We start from the raw sequence: 14,033 nt of genomic DNA, 5'->3' as shown, positions 1-14,033 counted from the left end.
AATAGACTCAGACATAGAGAACACACTTGTGGTTGCCAAGGGGGAGGAGGGTGGGAGAGGGATGGAGGGGGAGTTTGGGAGTAGCAGATGCAAACTAGTTCATACAGGATGGGTAAACAACCAGGTCCTACTGTAGAGCACGGGGACTATATTCAACATCCTGTCATAAACCATAATGGAAAAGCGTCTAAAAGACAACGTACATATACGTCTAACTGAATCACTTTGCTGCACAACAAATTAACACAACGTTGTAAATCAACTATACGCCAATAAAAAAAAAAGAAGAAAGAAACAAATCAAGAACGTGTGGTTGGAGGCAGGGTGGGTTGCTGCGAGCGGCCTGGGGCCAGACCCAGGCCTGGAGCGGGAGGCCAGCTCCAGCTGGGGGCCCTGCGTACCTTACAGCAGCCCCAAGCCTCGGACGTGGAGGACTTCCGTGGGAAGGAATGAGATGATCTTTAATGTATGGATGGACAGGACACGAGGAGGCTGGCACTCCTGCTGTCGGGGCCACAGGGGCCACGGGCCGACCACCCTGCAAGTCCCCCACTGGCAACCACCGCTCCTCCCACCCCAAGGGACCGGAGCCCTTCACCCCATCCTCCCTTTGGGAGAGAGCCTGCCCTCACAGCCTTCACTCTGCTCCCCACGGCCTCAAATCCATGACACGCCCTCTGAGCTGGCTTCTGCCAACAAGAGCCGGTTCTCTCACCTCCACCTGCCTGCCTGTCTTGTCTGTCTGTCTCTCCTCAGGCCCCAAAGCCAATGGAAGGAATTACCCCAACACACCAACCCTGGCTCCATCCTCCTCCCAGGCCTCGTTTGCCAACCTCTGCGGCTTTTTGATTAAATCACCTTGATGGAGGAGGATGTTACAGATGCTTCTGCAAACCGTGGAAATACTCAGTTTAGAGTTTCTTCCTAAAAGGAAGCAGTCCTTAACAAATATATTAAGACAACTCAGGTCTCCCCCAGCTTCTCAAAGACGTGAAATAGGAACACCTGTGACCGCGAATGATGGAAGGACACTTAACGTCACATATAGTGGCTTTAAAAAAAGACAAAAGTGAGGGAGTGACAAATAGCACACTGGCACACTTCTGGTGGAGAAAAGGGACTGCCTGGAGGAGAAACTCTGGTTACCTGGGGGACATCATCAAAGAGCCGCTGAGCAAAGTGAGGAAGGACGTCGTCCACTGACTTCCCGCTGCCAAACTGGATCACCGTGCCCGTGGCCTCGATGACGGCCACCCGCACCTTCCAGTGCTGGTGGGAGATGGACTGCATCAGGGGGCCGATCAAGGACTCCGACTGCATGTGGAAGTGGTCTGTGGGACGGGGAGACCATCAGTCACCAGGGGAGCCTGTGAGCGTCAACCCTGGCCTAGTTCCCTTGGGCTGGCCACACACAGCTTTGTACCCCAGCACCAGAAGAGGTGCAGAGTTGGGCGTGTGACCCAAACAACACCTCTCCGACCCAGAGACTTGGGAGGACCAAAGGGAAAAGGCCGGGGCTGGACCCATCTCAGCTGAACACAAGAGCTGGGAGGGGAGAACCTGAAGCTGCAGATGGCTGCGACAGGCACTCCAGAGTACGCTGAGTGGGGAGACACTGTGTGTCCCCACCTCTGGATGAGTCTGCAGCCAGACACCCAGCACGACCGCAGGAAGCTGGATCAGCACCGCCTCAGGCAAAGCCACCCCACTTCCTAAAGGCCTCACAGGAAGTCACGACCAAGGGCTCTTCGTGACAGCCAAGCGAACCCTCTGGTTTAGCAGTTGTGCCGCTGCTTGAGACCTTTCTGTAAGATCGCTATTTCTGTGATACTTGGGGCGAGTTCTTTCAGCGTTCGGGTCCTGAGATTGAGGCAGGCTTCGGTCCACTACTGCCCAGTGTGCGGGGAGCCAGAGGAGAGACCCCGTGCGCACAACTGGGGGGTGGGGGACAGAGGGGACGGCGTTGAGACGGGGAGATGCTTCACTCGGCAACCAGCGAGCATCCACTGCGGGCAGGCACTGCGCTCCGGGCTGCGGGTGCAACAGGGTGCGGACGAGGGCGGGCTTGGGGAGGGGGCGACGTGCGAGGAGACAAGGGCGGGCACCTGGCGTGGCGCGCGCCAGGCCCGCGGCGCACTCGCAGCTCTCTCGGCGCACGGCGGCGAAGGGGTCAAGCAGCGTGCAGCGCAGCACGCGCACCGCGTCGTCCAGGTGGGGCGCGAGCGCAGCGCCGCTCAGGCGTACGGCCAGGTGGAGCAGCTGCACTAGCGCCAGGCGCAGCTCCTCGCAGACCTCGGGCGGTGGGCGGCGCGCGGGCTCGGGGCCGGCCAGGCGCGCGGCGAGAGCGGGCAGCAGGCGCGGGAGGGCGTCACGGGGCCGGGCGGCTCGCCGCAGGCCCAAGTCCAGCAGGTGTACGGCCAGCGCGCGGCAGCCCTCGGCCGGGTCGGCCAGGCAGCGCAGCAGGCGCGGCAGCAGCAAGCGCGCCCAGGGGCCCTGAAAGGCGGCGGCTGCGGCGGCGGGGTCGCCGTCGGGCGCCTCGGGCCGCGCCGCCTCCAGGGTGCGCTGCAGCGCCTCCAGCGCGCGCCGCCGGCCCAGCTTGCTGTCGGCCTCCAGACCGGGCAGCATGCGGCTCAGTACGCGGCTTAGCTCCGCCGCCTCGGCCGTCTCGGCGGTTTCTGCCGGGTCCGGGGACGCCGCGGCCTCGGTCGCCACCAGCGCCGCCATCTCCCCCGCGTTGCTAGTCACCAGGGGAGACCGGCGCTTTTACGACGGTCGCGGCGCGGATTACGGCGCGTTTTCCGGTCGGCTCCGAGAGTAACTTTATTGGCAGCTCGGAACACTGACAGGACACGGCCGGGGGGCGGGGCCGGGGCGGGGAGTCGGAGGGCTGAGGGGACGCGGGCCAGGCCGGGGGTCCTGGGCAGGTCTGGAGCCCGATATGATGGCCGCTGCGGACTTGTGTACAGTCAGGCGTGGTGGTCGTGCCCTTTCGTGTCCTCAGGTGGCTACTGTGACCCTCACCTCTCCTGCATGCCCGGGTCGGACCAGTTCCGTCGGATACGGTGACGTGGAGAGGGCACCTGGTCTCTCCGGTTCGGGTCTTCGTCTAGTGGGTGACACGTTAATCAGCGTGCAGTTACCGTGGTCCTGAGGGATGAAGGCCAAGGAACTTGGCGTAGACTGGAAGGCTTCCTGGAGGAGGTGACAGCCCCAGCGTAATATAGTGGGTAATTAAGAGTTAACTAGGTGAAGGGGGGGTGAAAGTGTTGCAGAGGGAGAGGACAGCATGGGCAAAGGCCTATGGTGGGAGTGGGACTGCTCAGTTGTGCCCCCCAAAGTTCACGTAGTGGAGTCCTGACCCCCCCAGGACCTCATAACATGACCTTACTTAGCAATAGGGCCATTTAGACTCATCAAGTTAAGAAGGATGGGCCGTAATCCATATGACTGTGTCCTTATAGAAAGGGGAAACTGGAGACAGACAAGCACACAGGGAGAATGATCATGAAACACGGATGGCCATCTGCAAGCTTAGGAGAGCGGCCTGGAGCAGACTCACTCCCTCAACGGCTCTGGGGGAAGCAGCCTCTGACACCGTGATCCTGGACTTCTGGATTCCAGAGCAGTGGGGAGATAAATTTGTGTTGTTTAAGCCGCCAGGTTTATTTATGGTACTTGTTTGGGCAGCCCCAGGAACAAATACGGGGAGGGGGCCTGACACTGTTCCGGGAAATGAAGAAAAGTGCCCTGTGGCTAGAGCCCAGGGGCCCAGGGGGAGCAGGGTCCTCTGGGTGGCTCCACTGGGTCCCAGTGGGGGATGCAAGGGAGGATTTAAGGTGGAAGAGTTTCGCGTAAGGTTTGTGTTTTTAGAAAACTGCTTTGGCTGTTGCAGAACAGGTTAGCAGGGAGCCAGGCAGTCGCCACATGAGGCCGTTGCGAAGGCCGTGCTCTGGCTGAGATGAGTGAGTAAACACTTAAATGGGGGTGGTGGACTTCCCGCCCCAGAAGGTGCTGCAGACTCACTTTCCCAGCTGCTCCCCACGAAGTACAACTAAGTACCTTGCAGCTAGTTCAGCAGACAATGGGGAAAGGCTCTGAGCTGGAAAGGAGACGGGCTGACTGGGGACTCCAGCACTGGAGGAACAGCCATGGGATGGGTCCCTGGAGTTTCTCTTTCTTGTTTACAGGTTCCTGGAATAGGCGCTAGAGGGGGCTGCAACCCAGACCTGCCGACAGGCCACTCACTGAGTACACGATCACTGCCTCAGCATCTGTTCTGTGTGGCCCGCTGCCTGCGGGGCCTTGAACTGACAGGAGCCCTCCCGCGAGTGCGTGACCTAGATGACAGCCCGCAGAGTCACCAGTAAACCGAAGTTCCTGATGTGACCCCCCCGCCCAACACCCTTGTGATAACCTCTCTCCCTGTGGGCCCCATAGATTAAACCCCTGTGAAGCTCACCAAAACCCTGCTCCCTCTGGTTTGAACTGACCTATCCAGCCTTAGCCCAGGAACCCCAAAGCACAGCCCTGTGGACCTAATACAGGTGTGCGCCCCGGGTCCCGACTCCTGGGCACTCTGCCTGTACCTCCTCCAGGACCTGTGAGTCGTAAGCTTCCCTGTTCCGCTGTTTCTTGAGGTCTTTGTTGAACCACCAGGCAGCCTGGCCACATGCCTTCTGACACTGCAGGCAGCACCCACAGGGATGGAGTGACAGCCGGGGCAGCACCGGGAGAATGGAGCAGACAGGAAGGGCATTGCAAGGGATGGGGAAATAAAACTATCATTGGAACCACAGGCCATAAAAGTAGGCTGGAATTTATACACTAAACCTAAATTGGATGACTTTCTGCTGAAATAGAAGATTAATTTTTTGTTTGATGTGGACCATTTTTTAAAGTTTTTATTGAATTTGTTACAATATTGCTTCTTCTTTTTTTTTTTTTTTAATATATTTTGGTGTTTTGGCCGCGAGGCATGCGGGATCCTAGATCCCTGGCCAGGGATAGAACCTGCACCCCTTGCATTGGAAGGCGAAGTCTGAACCACTGGACTGCCAGGGAAGTCTCTGAAATAGAAGATTTAAATAAAATCAGGATTCTTCTAACACAATAACCAAAATGTCCAGTATACAGTAAAAAACCACTGGCCATACCAAGAACCAAGGAAAACCATTATTTGAACATGAAAAGAAGTGAACTGACGTGAACACCAAGATAAATCTTGGAATTATCTGAAAAGGATTTTAAAGCAGTCATAAAAATGCTTTTAAAAATATTTATGGGGCTTCCCGGGTGGCGCAGTGGTTGAGAGTCCGCCTGCAGATGCAGGGGACGCGGGTTCGTGCCCCGGTCTGGGAAGATCCCACATGCCGTGGAGCGGCTGGGCCCGTGAGCCGTGGCCGCTGAGCCTGCGCGTCCGGAGCCTGTGCTCCGCAACGGGAGAGGCCACAACAGTGAGAGGCCTGCGTACCGCAAAAACAACAACAACAACAAAAAAGTGCACAGAGCCTCAGATCTGCAGGACAATCGTTTTTATCACCAGAGTCTCAGAACAGGAGGAGGGAGAATGTGGGCTGAAAAAGTGTTTGAAGAAATAATGGCTGAAAACTTCCCAAATTTGGTGAAAGACATAAACCCATAGGTACAAGAAGCTAAGGAACCCCTATGTAGGATAAGCCTTCTGAAAATCCATACTAAGAAACATCATAATTAAATCTGTGAGGACTAAAGACAGAAAAAAAAATGTAAAAACAGCCAGAGAGAAATGATGTGTTCCCTAGAGAGGAACACCAGTGTGAATGACAGATTTCTCATCTGAAATCACAGCAGCCAGAAGGAAGTGGCATATTTTTTTTATATATATTTTTTATATCTGATTGTTGAAGCAAAAACTATAATACTGGGACTTCCCTGGTGGCACAGTGGTTAAGAATCTGCCTGCCAATGCAGGGGACAAGGGTTCGATCTCTGGTCTGGGAAGATCCCACATGCTGCAGAGCAACTAAGCCTGTGCACCATAACTACTGAGCCTGCACTCTAGAGCCCATGTGCCACAACTACTGAATCCCAGGCGCCTAGAGCCTGTGCTCCGCAACAAGAGAAGCCACCGCTATGAGAAGCCCGTGCACCACAACAAAGAGTAGACCCTGCTCTCCGCACCTAGGGAAAAGCCAGCACGCAGCAACAAAGACCCAATGCAGCCAAAAATAAATCAATTTATATATAAAAATTATAATACCGATGAGCTCTGTGCACGTGGGGGAAATATTTACAATAATTATATTTGAAAAGTGAGGGTAAAGGGCGGTTTCTGCACTGCACTAGATGTGAAACATTGGTACCAGTAAACTGATAATTACATACGTGCACAGGAGTGTGTAGAACAGCCACTAAGAAAAGTAAACAGTGATATACTCAATACGTTACAAAGTGGAATTCTAAAGGATATTCAAGTATCCCATAATATGGCACGAGGAAACAAACACAAATAATAAAATGGCAAACTTAGCCTCTATCAATAGTTCAAAATGTAAAGGGGCCAAACACACCAGTTAGAAGACAAAGATTTGCAGAGGGAATAAAAAACCACGACCCAACTATATGTCATTTACCGTATGCTAAAACTCACTTCAAACGTAATGATGTGGGTAGGTTGAAAGAAAAAGGAAAAAGACATCGTGTAAACATTCACTTATAAAAAGCACAATGACTAATATCAGCTAATTTCCCTTCAGAGCGAGGGAAATTTCTACAGAAAAGGAGGTGCATTGTATAAGAATAAAAGGATCCATCCACCAGGAGGACACATAGCAATCGCAAATGCTTATGACCCAAACAACAAACCTTCAAGATACACGAAGCAAACACTGGCAGAGCTGAAAGGAGAGAGACCAACCCCCAGTTCCAGGTGAGGACCTCAGCGCCCACTCCACAAGTGCTGGAACTACTAGACATTCCACAAGGACACAACACCATCAACCAAAGGGATCGGTGGACATTTACAGACCCTCCACCCAACAGAGCAGGATGCCCGGTATTCACAGGTGCCCAGGGACATGCCAGGATAGACTATCCATAAAACAGACCTCAGCAAATGTAAAAGAAGTGAAGTCACAGAGAGCATTTTCTCTGACAAAAAATGGAATCAAACTAAAAATCAGTAACAGACAATCTTCAAACATGGAAATTAACTCGGTTCTACTCAGAAATAAAGAGGAAGGAACTATCGATACATGCAAGAACTTGGATGCATCTCTAGGGGATTATGCTGAGTAAAAGAATACAATCATACCAGATACCAATAGTGTGATTCCGTGTGTATAACATGCATGAGATAATTACAGAGATGGGGGACACGTGAGTGGTCCCCAGCTGTTAGGGGTGGGGCTGGGTGCGACTACACGGGTGGCAGAAGGAGCTTGTATAGTGATGGTGCTTGAGTGTCCTGACTGTGGTGGTGGCTACATGAGTACTTAGGGGGTATCTGGCCTCTTGTCCCGTCCCCATTCTTCCAGACTGAATAGAATAAGCAGGGGCAGTAGAACAGGGGGACCAAGGAGAGAAAAGTCTTTATCTGAGCAACATGAAACAGGAACAAGAAGCTACATAAAAGAAGCTGCGTAAAAGGTGGATGATAGAAGCAGATAATGCTAATTTCTGGTTAGTACACGTCCTAGAAAAAGGGATAATCAAAATGGGGCAGAGAAGGTATTCAAAGGGATAACCGAGACATTTGCCAGAGTTAAAAGTGAAAGACCTTCAGATTGAAGGAACTACACAGCACCAGTGAGGCACACGTATTGACATGTTGTGAAACTTAGGAATACCAAAGAAAAACAGGAGTTTGTGGGAGACTGCCAGAGAGAGAACAGGGTGCCTTCAAAGGGACAAGAGTCAAACTGATGTCAGATGTTTTTCTTTAGTTCCACAAATACTTTTGTAATTGCTTCCAGGGGCCCGTTTAGGGTAAAAAAAAAAAAAAAAATGTTGATTTGTTTTTCCCCAACAGGAAAATATACGGACAAATCTGAACACAGTAAAGGAAAGGAAATGATAAAGGTTAGAACAGAAATTAATGAAACAGTAAAACGAACATACATACAACACAGATTATTAAAACCAAGAGTTTATTCTTTTTAAGGGCTAATAAAATCGATAACCCACCTGTCAGGACTGACAAGGAAAAAAGAAGTTCAAAAGCACGAATACCAACATGAGGGTAAAAGTTTATCATGAAAGGTTCTAAACATTAAAAAGATACTAAAGTAATAATACTTTATGCCAAAAAAATACATGAAATAGAGGAAATCCTAGGAAAACATAATTTACTAAAATCTCCACTAGAAGAAATAGAAACTCAGAATAGTCTACTACCTATTAAAGAAGTTGAATTTATCATTTCAAAGCTTCCCACAATAAAGGCTGTAATCACAGATGGCAGCAAACGCTTCAGAACGCTTAATAAGGAAATAACTCCAACCGCCAAGCTGTCTTCTAAAGTGCCTGTACCATTTTGCATTCCCAGACAGTAATGAATGAGAGCGACCATTGCGTCACATCCTTGCCAGCAATTGGTATTGTCAGTTTTTTTTGAATGTTAGCTATTCTAATGGGTCTGTAGTGGCGTCTTGTTGTTTTATTTGCAATTCCTTATGGCGTATGATGTGAATCTTTTCATATCCTTGTTTTCCATTTTATATCTTATTTAGTGAGATGTACGTTCAGATCTTTTGTCCATTTTTAATTGTATTTATTGTTGAGTTTTAAGATTTATATATTTTGATACGTCTTATCAGATATATGTTTTACTATTTTCTCTCACTCGGTGGCTTTTCATTTTCTTAACAGTAATTGGCAGAGCAGAAGTTTTAAATTTTAATAAAATTCAACTTAGTTTTTTTTTTAAAAAGGAAATAACTCCAATCTGAAAATAGGAAGAGAGAACATCTCCCAACTCATTTTGTGGAGCCGGTGTCACAGCCTTGATCCCAAAAAGTGAGAGGGAAATTACAGAAAGGAATATTAGAGATCAACTTTTTTCAACACAGATGCAAAAATCCTAAACAAAATCTTAACAAATTAAATCTGGAGATAGGCACTTTAGAAAGGATAATACATTGAGACCAGACTGAGTTTATTCCAGGAATGCAAGTTAATTTTTTAACATTAAAAATTAATGTGATTTACCACATTTTTAAAAACATAAATAAATTTATTTATTTATTTTTGGCTGAGTTGGGTCTTTGTTGCTGCACACAGGCTTCTCTAGTTGTGGCGAGCGGGGGCTACTCTTCGTTGTGGTGCACGGGCTTCTTACTGCGGTGGCTTCTCTTGTCGTGGAGCACGGGCTCTAGGCACGCGGGCTTCAGTAGTTGTGGCTCGTGGGCTCAGTAGCTGTGGCTCGTGGGCTCTAGGGCACAGGCTCAGTAGCTGTGGCGCACAGGCTTAGTTGCTCTCTGGCGTGTGGGATCTTCCAAGACCAGGGCTTGAACCCGTGTCCCCTGCATTGGCAGGCAGATTCTTAACCACTGCGCCACCAGGGAAGTCCAACCACATTTTTAAAAAAGGAGAAAAATGGTGTGATCATCTCAGCAGTTGCAGATAAAGCACTTGATGAGATTTGACGCCCATTTGTCATTTAAAATCTTAGCAAGTTACGACTAGAAGGGAGGTTCTCTGCGGCATGTCTGCCAAAATCCCACAGCCAAAAAACATGTTCAGTGCAGCTGCTTCCAAAGTAGCCCATCCCCCGCTCTGCACACATGGCCGGCCCTCTCCCAGTCAAGTGGCGCCCCGGCTGGCCTGGAACTCGCTGTGGCCGCCAGAGTGCGCCAGAGGAGGGCCCAGCTGCTTGTGCCTGTCCTGAAGGTCTGGCCACCACCTCACCTGCTAGGATGGTTCTTATAAAAAACAAGCAGAAACTGACAGACATTTGGGAGGAAGAATGTGGAGGAATTAGGACGCTGAGGCCCGCCGGCGGGAATGAAAAGTAGTGCAGCCACCGTGGAAACTGTGGTGGTTCCTGAAAAAATTCAACAGGATTAGCGAGTGATCCGGCAAGTCCCCATCTGGATGTACGGGTGAAAGAAGGGGAGGCAAGGACTCTCGGGTTTGACACCCTCCTTCGCAGCAGCATATTCACAGCAGCTGAAAGGCGGGAGCACCCCACCCGCCAGCGCTGGGCGGATGGATACACAATACACGAGGCATATAGCTGACTCTCAGCCTTCAACAGGAACGCGGAGCTGACACCTGCTACCGTGTGGATGAACCTCGACCACGTTAAGCACAGTGAGAGAAGCTAGCACGAAAGGCCACGTGTTGTGTGATCCCATGTCCATGAGGCACCTGGCTCAGTGGCCTGGGCTGGGAATTCCAGTTGCTAGAGGCTGTTCCAAGGTCAGGTTTGGGGCAGGTGGATGGTGGGGTAAGAGGGAAAAAGCAAAACTTCTCTGTCCTTTCCCGGCCCGCCTCCCGCCTCAGCCTCACCAGAGGAAGGAAAAGGCTTTAACTTTAAAGTCAGGCTGGAGTTATGATCATTTCATAGCTCTGGACACTTACAATGACCGAGTTGACCCTGGGTTTATATCTTAACATGACAGTAGAACTTTGAAATTCTCTACGTTTGAGCCAAAATGTATAGGCAGGGGCAGAGAAGGAAACTCCTTCTCCGAATACATTTTAAAGACCCGGCCAAGGGCTTCCCTGGTGGCGCAGTGGTTGAGAGTCCGCCTGCCGATGCAGGGGACGCGGGTTCGTGCCCCGGTCTGGGAAGATCCCACGTGCCGCGGAGCGGCTGGGCCCATGAGCCATGGCCGCTGAGCCTGCGCGTCCGGAGCCTGTGCTCCGCAACGGGAGAGGCCGCAACAGTGAGAGGCCCGCGTACCTCAAAAAAAAAAAAAAAAAAAAAGACCCGGCCAAGGTAGGAAAAAGCAGCTTCAGGTCTGTTCCAGGACCCCCTCATTCAGTGTCCTGGTTACAAACGTGGTGAAGTGTGTCGTTTCGCCAGCATAATAAACTGATGTAAGCAGATGCGCTGGGTTGGTCCATTCACTCGCTGTCTCCTCCGGCCGGTTCTCATGGGGCGCTCGGGGTCCCCGGCATCCGCAGCAGCTCCTCCTCCTAGCGGAGCCCGTGCTCGGTGCTCGGCGCTCGGGGCGCGGGGCGGGGACAGTCAATCGAAGGACGTCCTGAGCAGGTGCGGGGAGGAACAGAGGGCAGGATGCCTGAGGACAACACGGATGGGGGAAGACACTCGTCAGGGACAGACGAAAGCATGATGGGGCCCTGGGGACGGGCAGCCCTCGCTGCCTGAGGTTGTCACCAGCTTTGTTTTCTGCAGACGTTGGGGGAGTCACCATAAACTCAGGACCTTACACCCCCTGATCACCTCAGGGTCTGTGGGTCAGGAGTCCAGGCAGGGCTCAGCTGTGTCCCCTGAAGGTGGCCCCGGGTCCACGCAGAGGGCTGGGTCCTCTGCTGGGAGTGCCTTGGGTGCGCCTGGGGCCCACCCGCCACACCCCCAAACCATCCCCGGGAGCAGTGTGTGGATTAGATGCACTGACTGGTTCCTGCTGCCTCTCAGGAGCCTGCGGCCGCGCCCCAAGGCCGTGTCCCTCCCCTTCATCCCCGCTCTGGGCTCCCTGCTCTCCTGACCCCAGCTCCTCTCCCACATCCCCCCAGGTTGGCTCTCTGCTCCCGGGAGGAATTAGCTCGCTCCCCCATGAGGGACGTGGCTGGTCACGGGACTTGACCCTGGGCCTCTTGCTCTGCTCCCACCCGCTGGTCCCTTCAGTCTCTGTCAGCTGGGGTTGAGAGTCACACCCACCTAGACGGGTGGGGAGATTCGATGGCTCTTCCAGGTAAAGCCCCCGGCCCCGCCCCCCGGCCCCACGCGGGTCAGGTGGCAGGGCCCACGTCAGCGCTGGGCGGGCGGGTGAGAACCCTCCTTTCCTCACCCCAGCGGATATCTGTCTCCTTGCCCTGCAGGAGGGGGGGATGGGGGGGACAGAAGTTCAGTAAATGGCCTCTGGCACACTTAGAATAGAGCTGCAGCTGCGGGGAGCCCTGGGCGGCACCCTAGGGCCCAACCTGGCCCTCAGGTGTGGGAGCCACAGGGAGGGCTCCCCGCAGAAGCAATGTCCCCGTTGAGTCTTGCTGGGTGAACTGGACTTGGCAGAGTCAGGAGTTTGGGGCGGGGGAGAGGGGGGGTTGGAAAATAATGTGGCTTTGAAGTTGGACCTTTGCAAGACTTGGTGATTCGGGTTCCAGGGCTGAGGTGAGGACCTCGGGGCTGGGGCACGTGAAGCCCTTCTGCTGGCTGTGCTGGGGTGGGTCCTTCCCTGTGGGTGGAGGGGACACACAGACCAGCACGACTTGCTGGGACTTCTGAATGATGACATGATCACCATTGCATGTTTTCAGGACACCCAATAAACCGGGACTTGTCACCATCCAGCGGTGGCGACATCGACCTAGCTGTGTGTGGCATCACTGGTCCACACGGTTTCCTGTCCCTGCTCCGTGAGGCGGATGCCTGCCGTCCTCACGTCAGGCCACTGGCTGCCGGTGGTCTGGTCAGTTTCCCTGACGGACCCTGTGCTCGCCGTCCCCCATCACGGAGGGAGGGGCCGGAGGGATCGTGTCGTTCAGGGTGGAGCCACTTGGATCAGCTGCAAACAACCGCTGTGCCGTCAGTGCAGACATTGCTGGTTAACACAGCCTGGCCCAGACTCAGAGCGAGGCCAGGCTTTCTCGAGGGCCCCTGGCTCCCCTCCTTGAAGCAGTGAGTGCCTGGGTGTGTTGGAAGCATTGCCCTTCCACTCAGGCGACGCAGGGGGCAGGGGCACAGGAGAGATGGGGGGAGCTTGTCTGCAGGCTGGGCCACGGGTGGGGGACCTGGCCGCGCACTACTCCTTGAGGAAGGTGGGGAGGGAGTTCTTAGGGAGAGCCTGCTTGTAGCCCCCGGCTGGCAGGGCCTCTGAAACAGCTACCTGAGCGGCCTGGAAGGGTCTGCAGGGGACAGGCTGGTGGGAGCTGCCACCGTGGTGGTGTGAGGATGGGGCTCGTCCAGCCACAGCTGAGAGGGGTGGAGGAACCAAGTTTCTGGTGGGCTTGGTGCACTGAGCCGACCACCAGGCCCTGAACCCGGAGAGCTCCTTGTCTTGCAAGACGTGGTCCAGGGGGCTCCCTGCCAGGAGGAGGCTATGTGTGTGGAGGGGGGGCTCGGGGTTAGAAGGCCATCCTCGGAGAGGGTCTCCCCCTCCCACGGAACCGTGCGGGGGGGGGGGGGGAAGGTCCCTGCAGAGATCCCTGGAGCACCCCAGGAGATTCTGAGAACAAAAGCCAGCCCTGGAGCATATGCCGCCCCCCCCCAAGTCCGTCAAGTGAAACCTGGCCCTAATTTTTTGTCATCCTCTTCACCAGGCCACCCTGAGGAGCCAGCAGTAACTGGGGGGCGGGGGGGAGGGGCAGCAAGCGGGGAGAGGAGGTCTGAGCAATCGGGCAGGTGGAGCGGAGAAACAGCCAACAGTTTAAATTAGTTGTGGAATAAAGTTTTGATTCAGTTGAGACTGGACTTCAGTTCCTGAAAATGACTCTTGCAATAAGTGTGATGGGACAGGTGTGACTGTACCTGAGGTGGGGATGGGCCAGGAGGCACGCCGAGGGCAGGGGATGAAGAGGCAGGAAGGAGTTCCTAGTCTGACTACCTGAGCACATCCTCTTCCTTTCGCTTCAAGCCGTCAGAAAGAAGCTGGGTCAGCGTCAGCCCTGCTGGGGTGCGTGCGGGGCAGCCGGCCACCCTGCAATGTGTCTTTGTGGACGGGGCAGTATGGGTGGGAGAGCAGAGGTCTTCCCCTTTAAAGGCCTGAGATCCCTACCCCATCTCCTGGTATTCAGACTGCTCCAGGTAAAGCGTTGGGGACCCCCAACTGCCCGAGATGATGTTTCCACCACCACCCTGGCAGAATGGGAGCAAAACATGACTTTAGGCAACAGGAAAATAAGGGTGATTCCCTTTCCTGCAGGCCTGG

At 53.4% G+C, this 14,033-nt stretch overlaps 1 protein-coding gene and 1 long non-coding RNA gene across 3 annotated transcripts in view; one reads left to right on the top strand and one right to left on the bottom strand.

The window, feature by feature from the left end:
* Positions 1-2,762, bottom strand: part of DNAAF5 (dynein axonemal assembly factor 5) — a 36,416-nt gene extending 33,654 nt beyond the window's left edge. For both annotated transcript variants that reach the window (XM_067705258.1, XM_067705259.1), the window contains exons 1-2: positions 2,106-2,762; positions 1,147-1,331 (exon numbers count right to left, since the gene is read on the bottom strand). In XM_067705258.1, coding sequence (XP_067561359.1) covers positions 1,147-1,331; positions 2,106-2,724 — 804 coding nt within the window. In that variant the 5' untranslated portion in view covers positions 2,725-2,762. The remainder of the gene's footprint in view (positions 1-1,146; positions 1,332-2,105) is intronic.
* LOC137206561 (uncharacterized) lies at positions 2,639-4,795 on the top strand. The gene is made up of 3 exons (XR_010934689.1): positions 2,639-3,201; positions 3,462-3,671; positions 4,188-4,795. It is a non-coding gene; the product is annotated as an uncharacterized lncRNA (long non-coding RNA).
* Positions 4,796-14,033: the final 9,238 nt, after the last annotated feature.

The sequence above is a fragment of the Pseudorca crassidens genome, chromosome 15 (assembly GCF_039906515.1).
Source record: "Pseudorca crassidens isolate mPseCra1 chromosome 15, mPseCra1.hap1, whole genome shotgun sequence".
NCBI classification, from domain to species: Eukaryota; Metazoa; Chordata; class Mammalia; order Artiodactyla; family Delphinidae; genus Pseudorca; species Pseudorca crassidens.
This window is presented reverse-complemented; position numbering and strand designations above follow the sequence as displayed.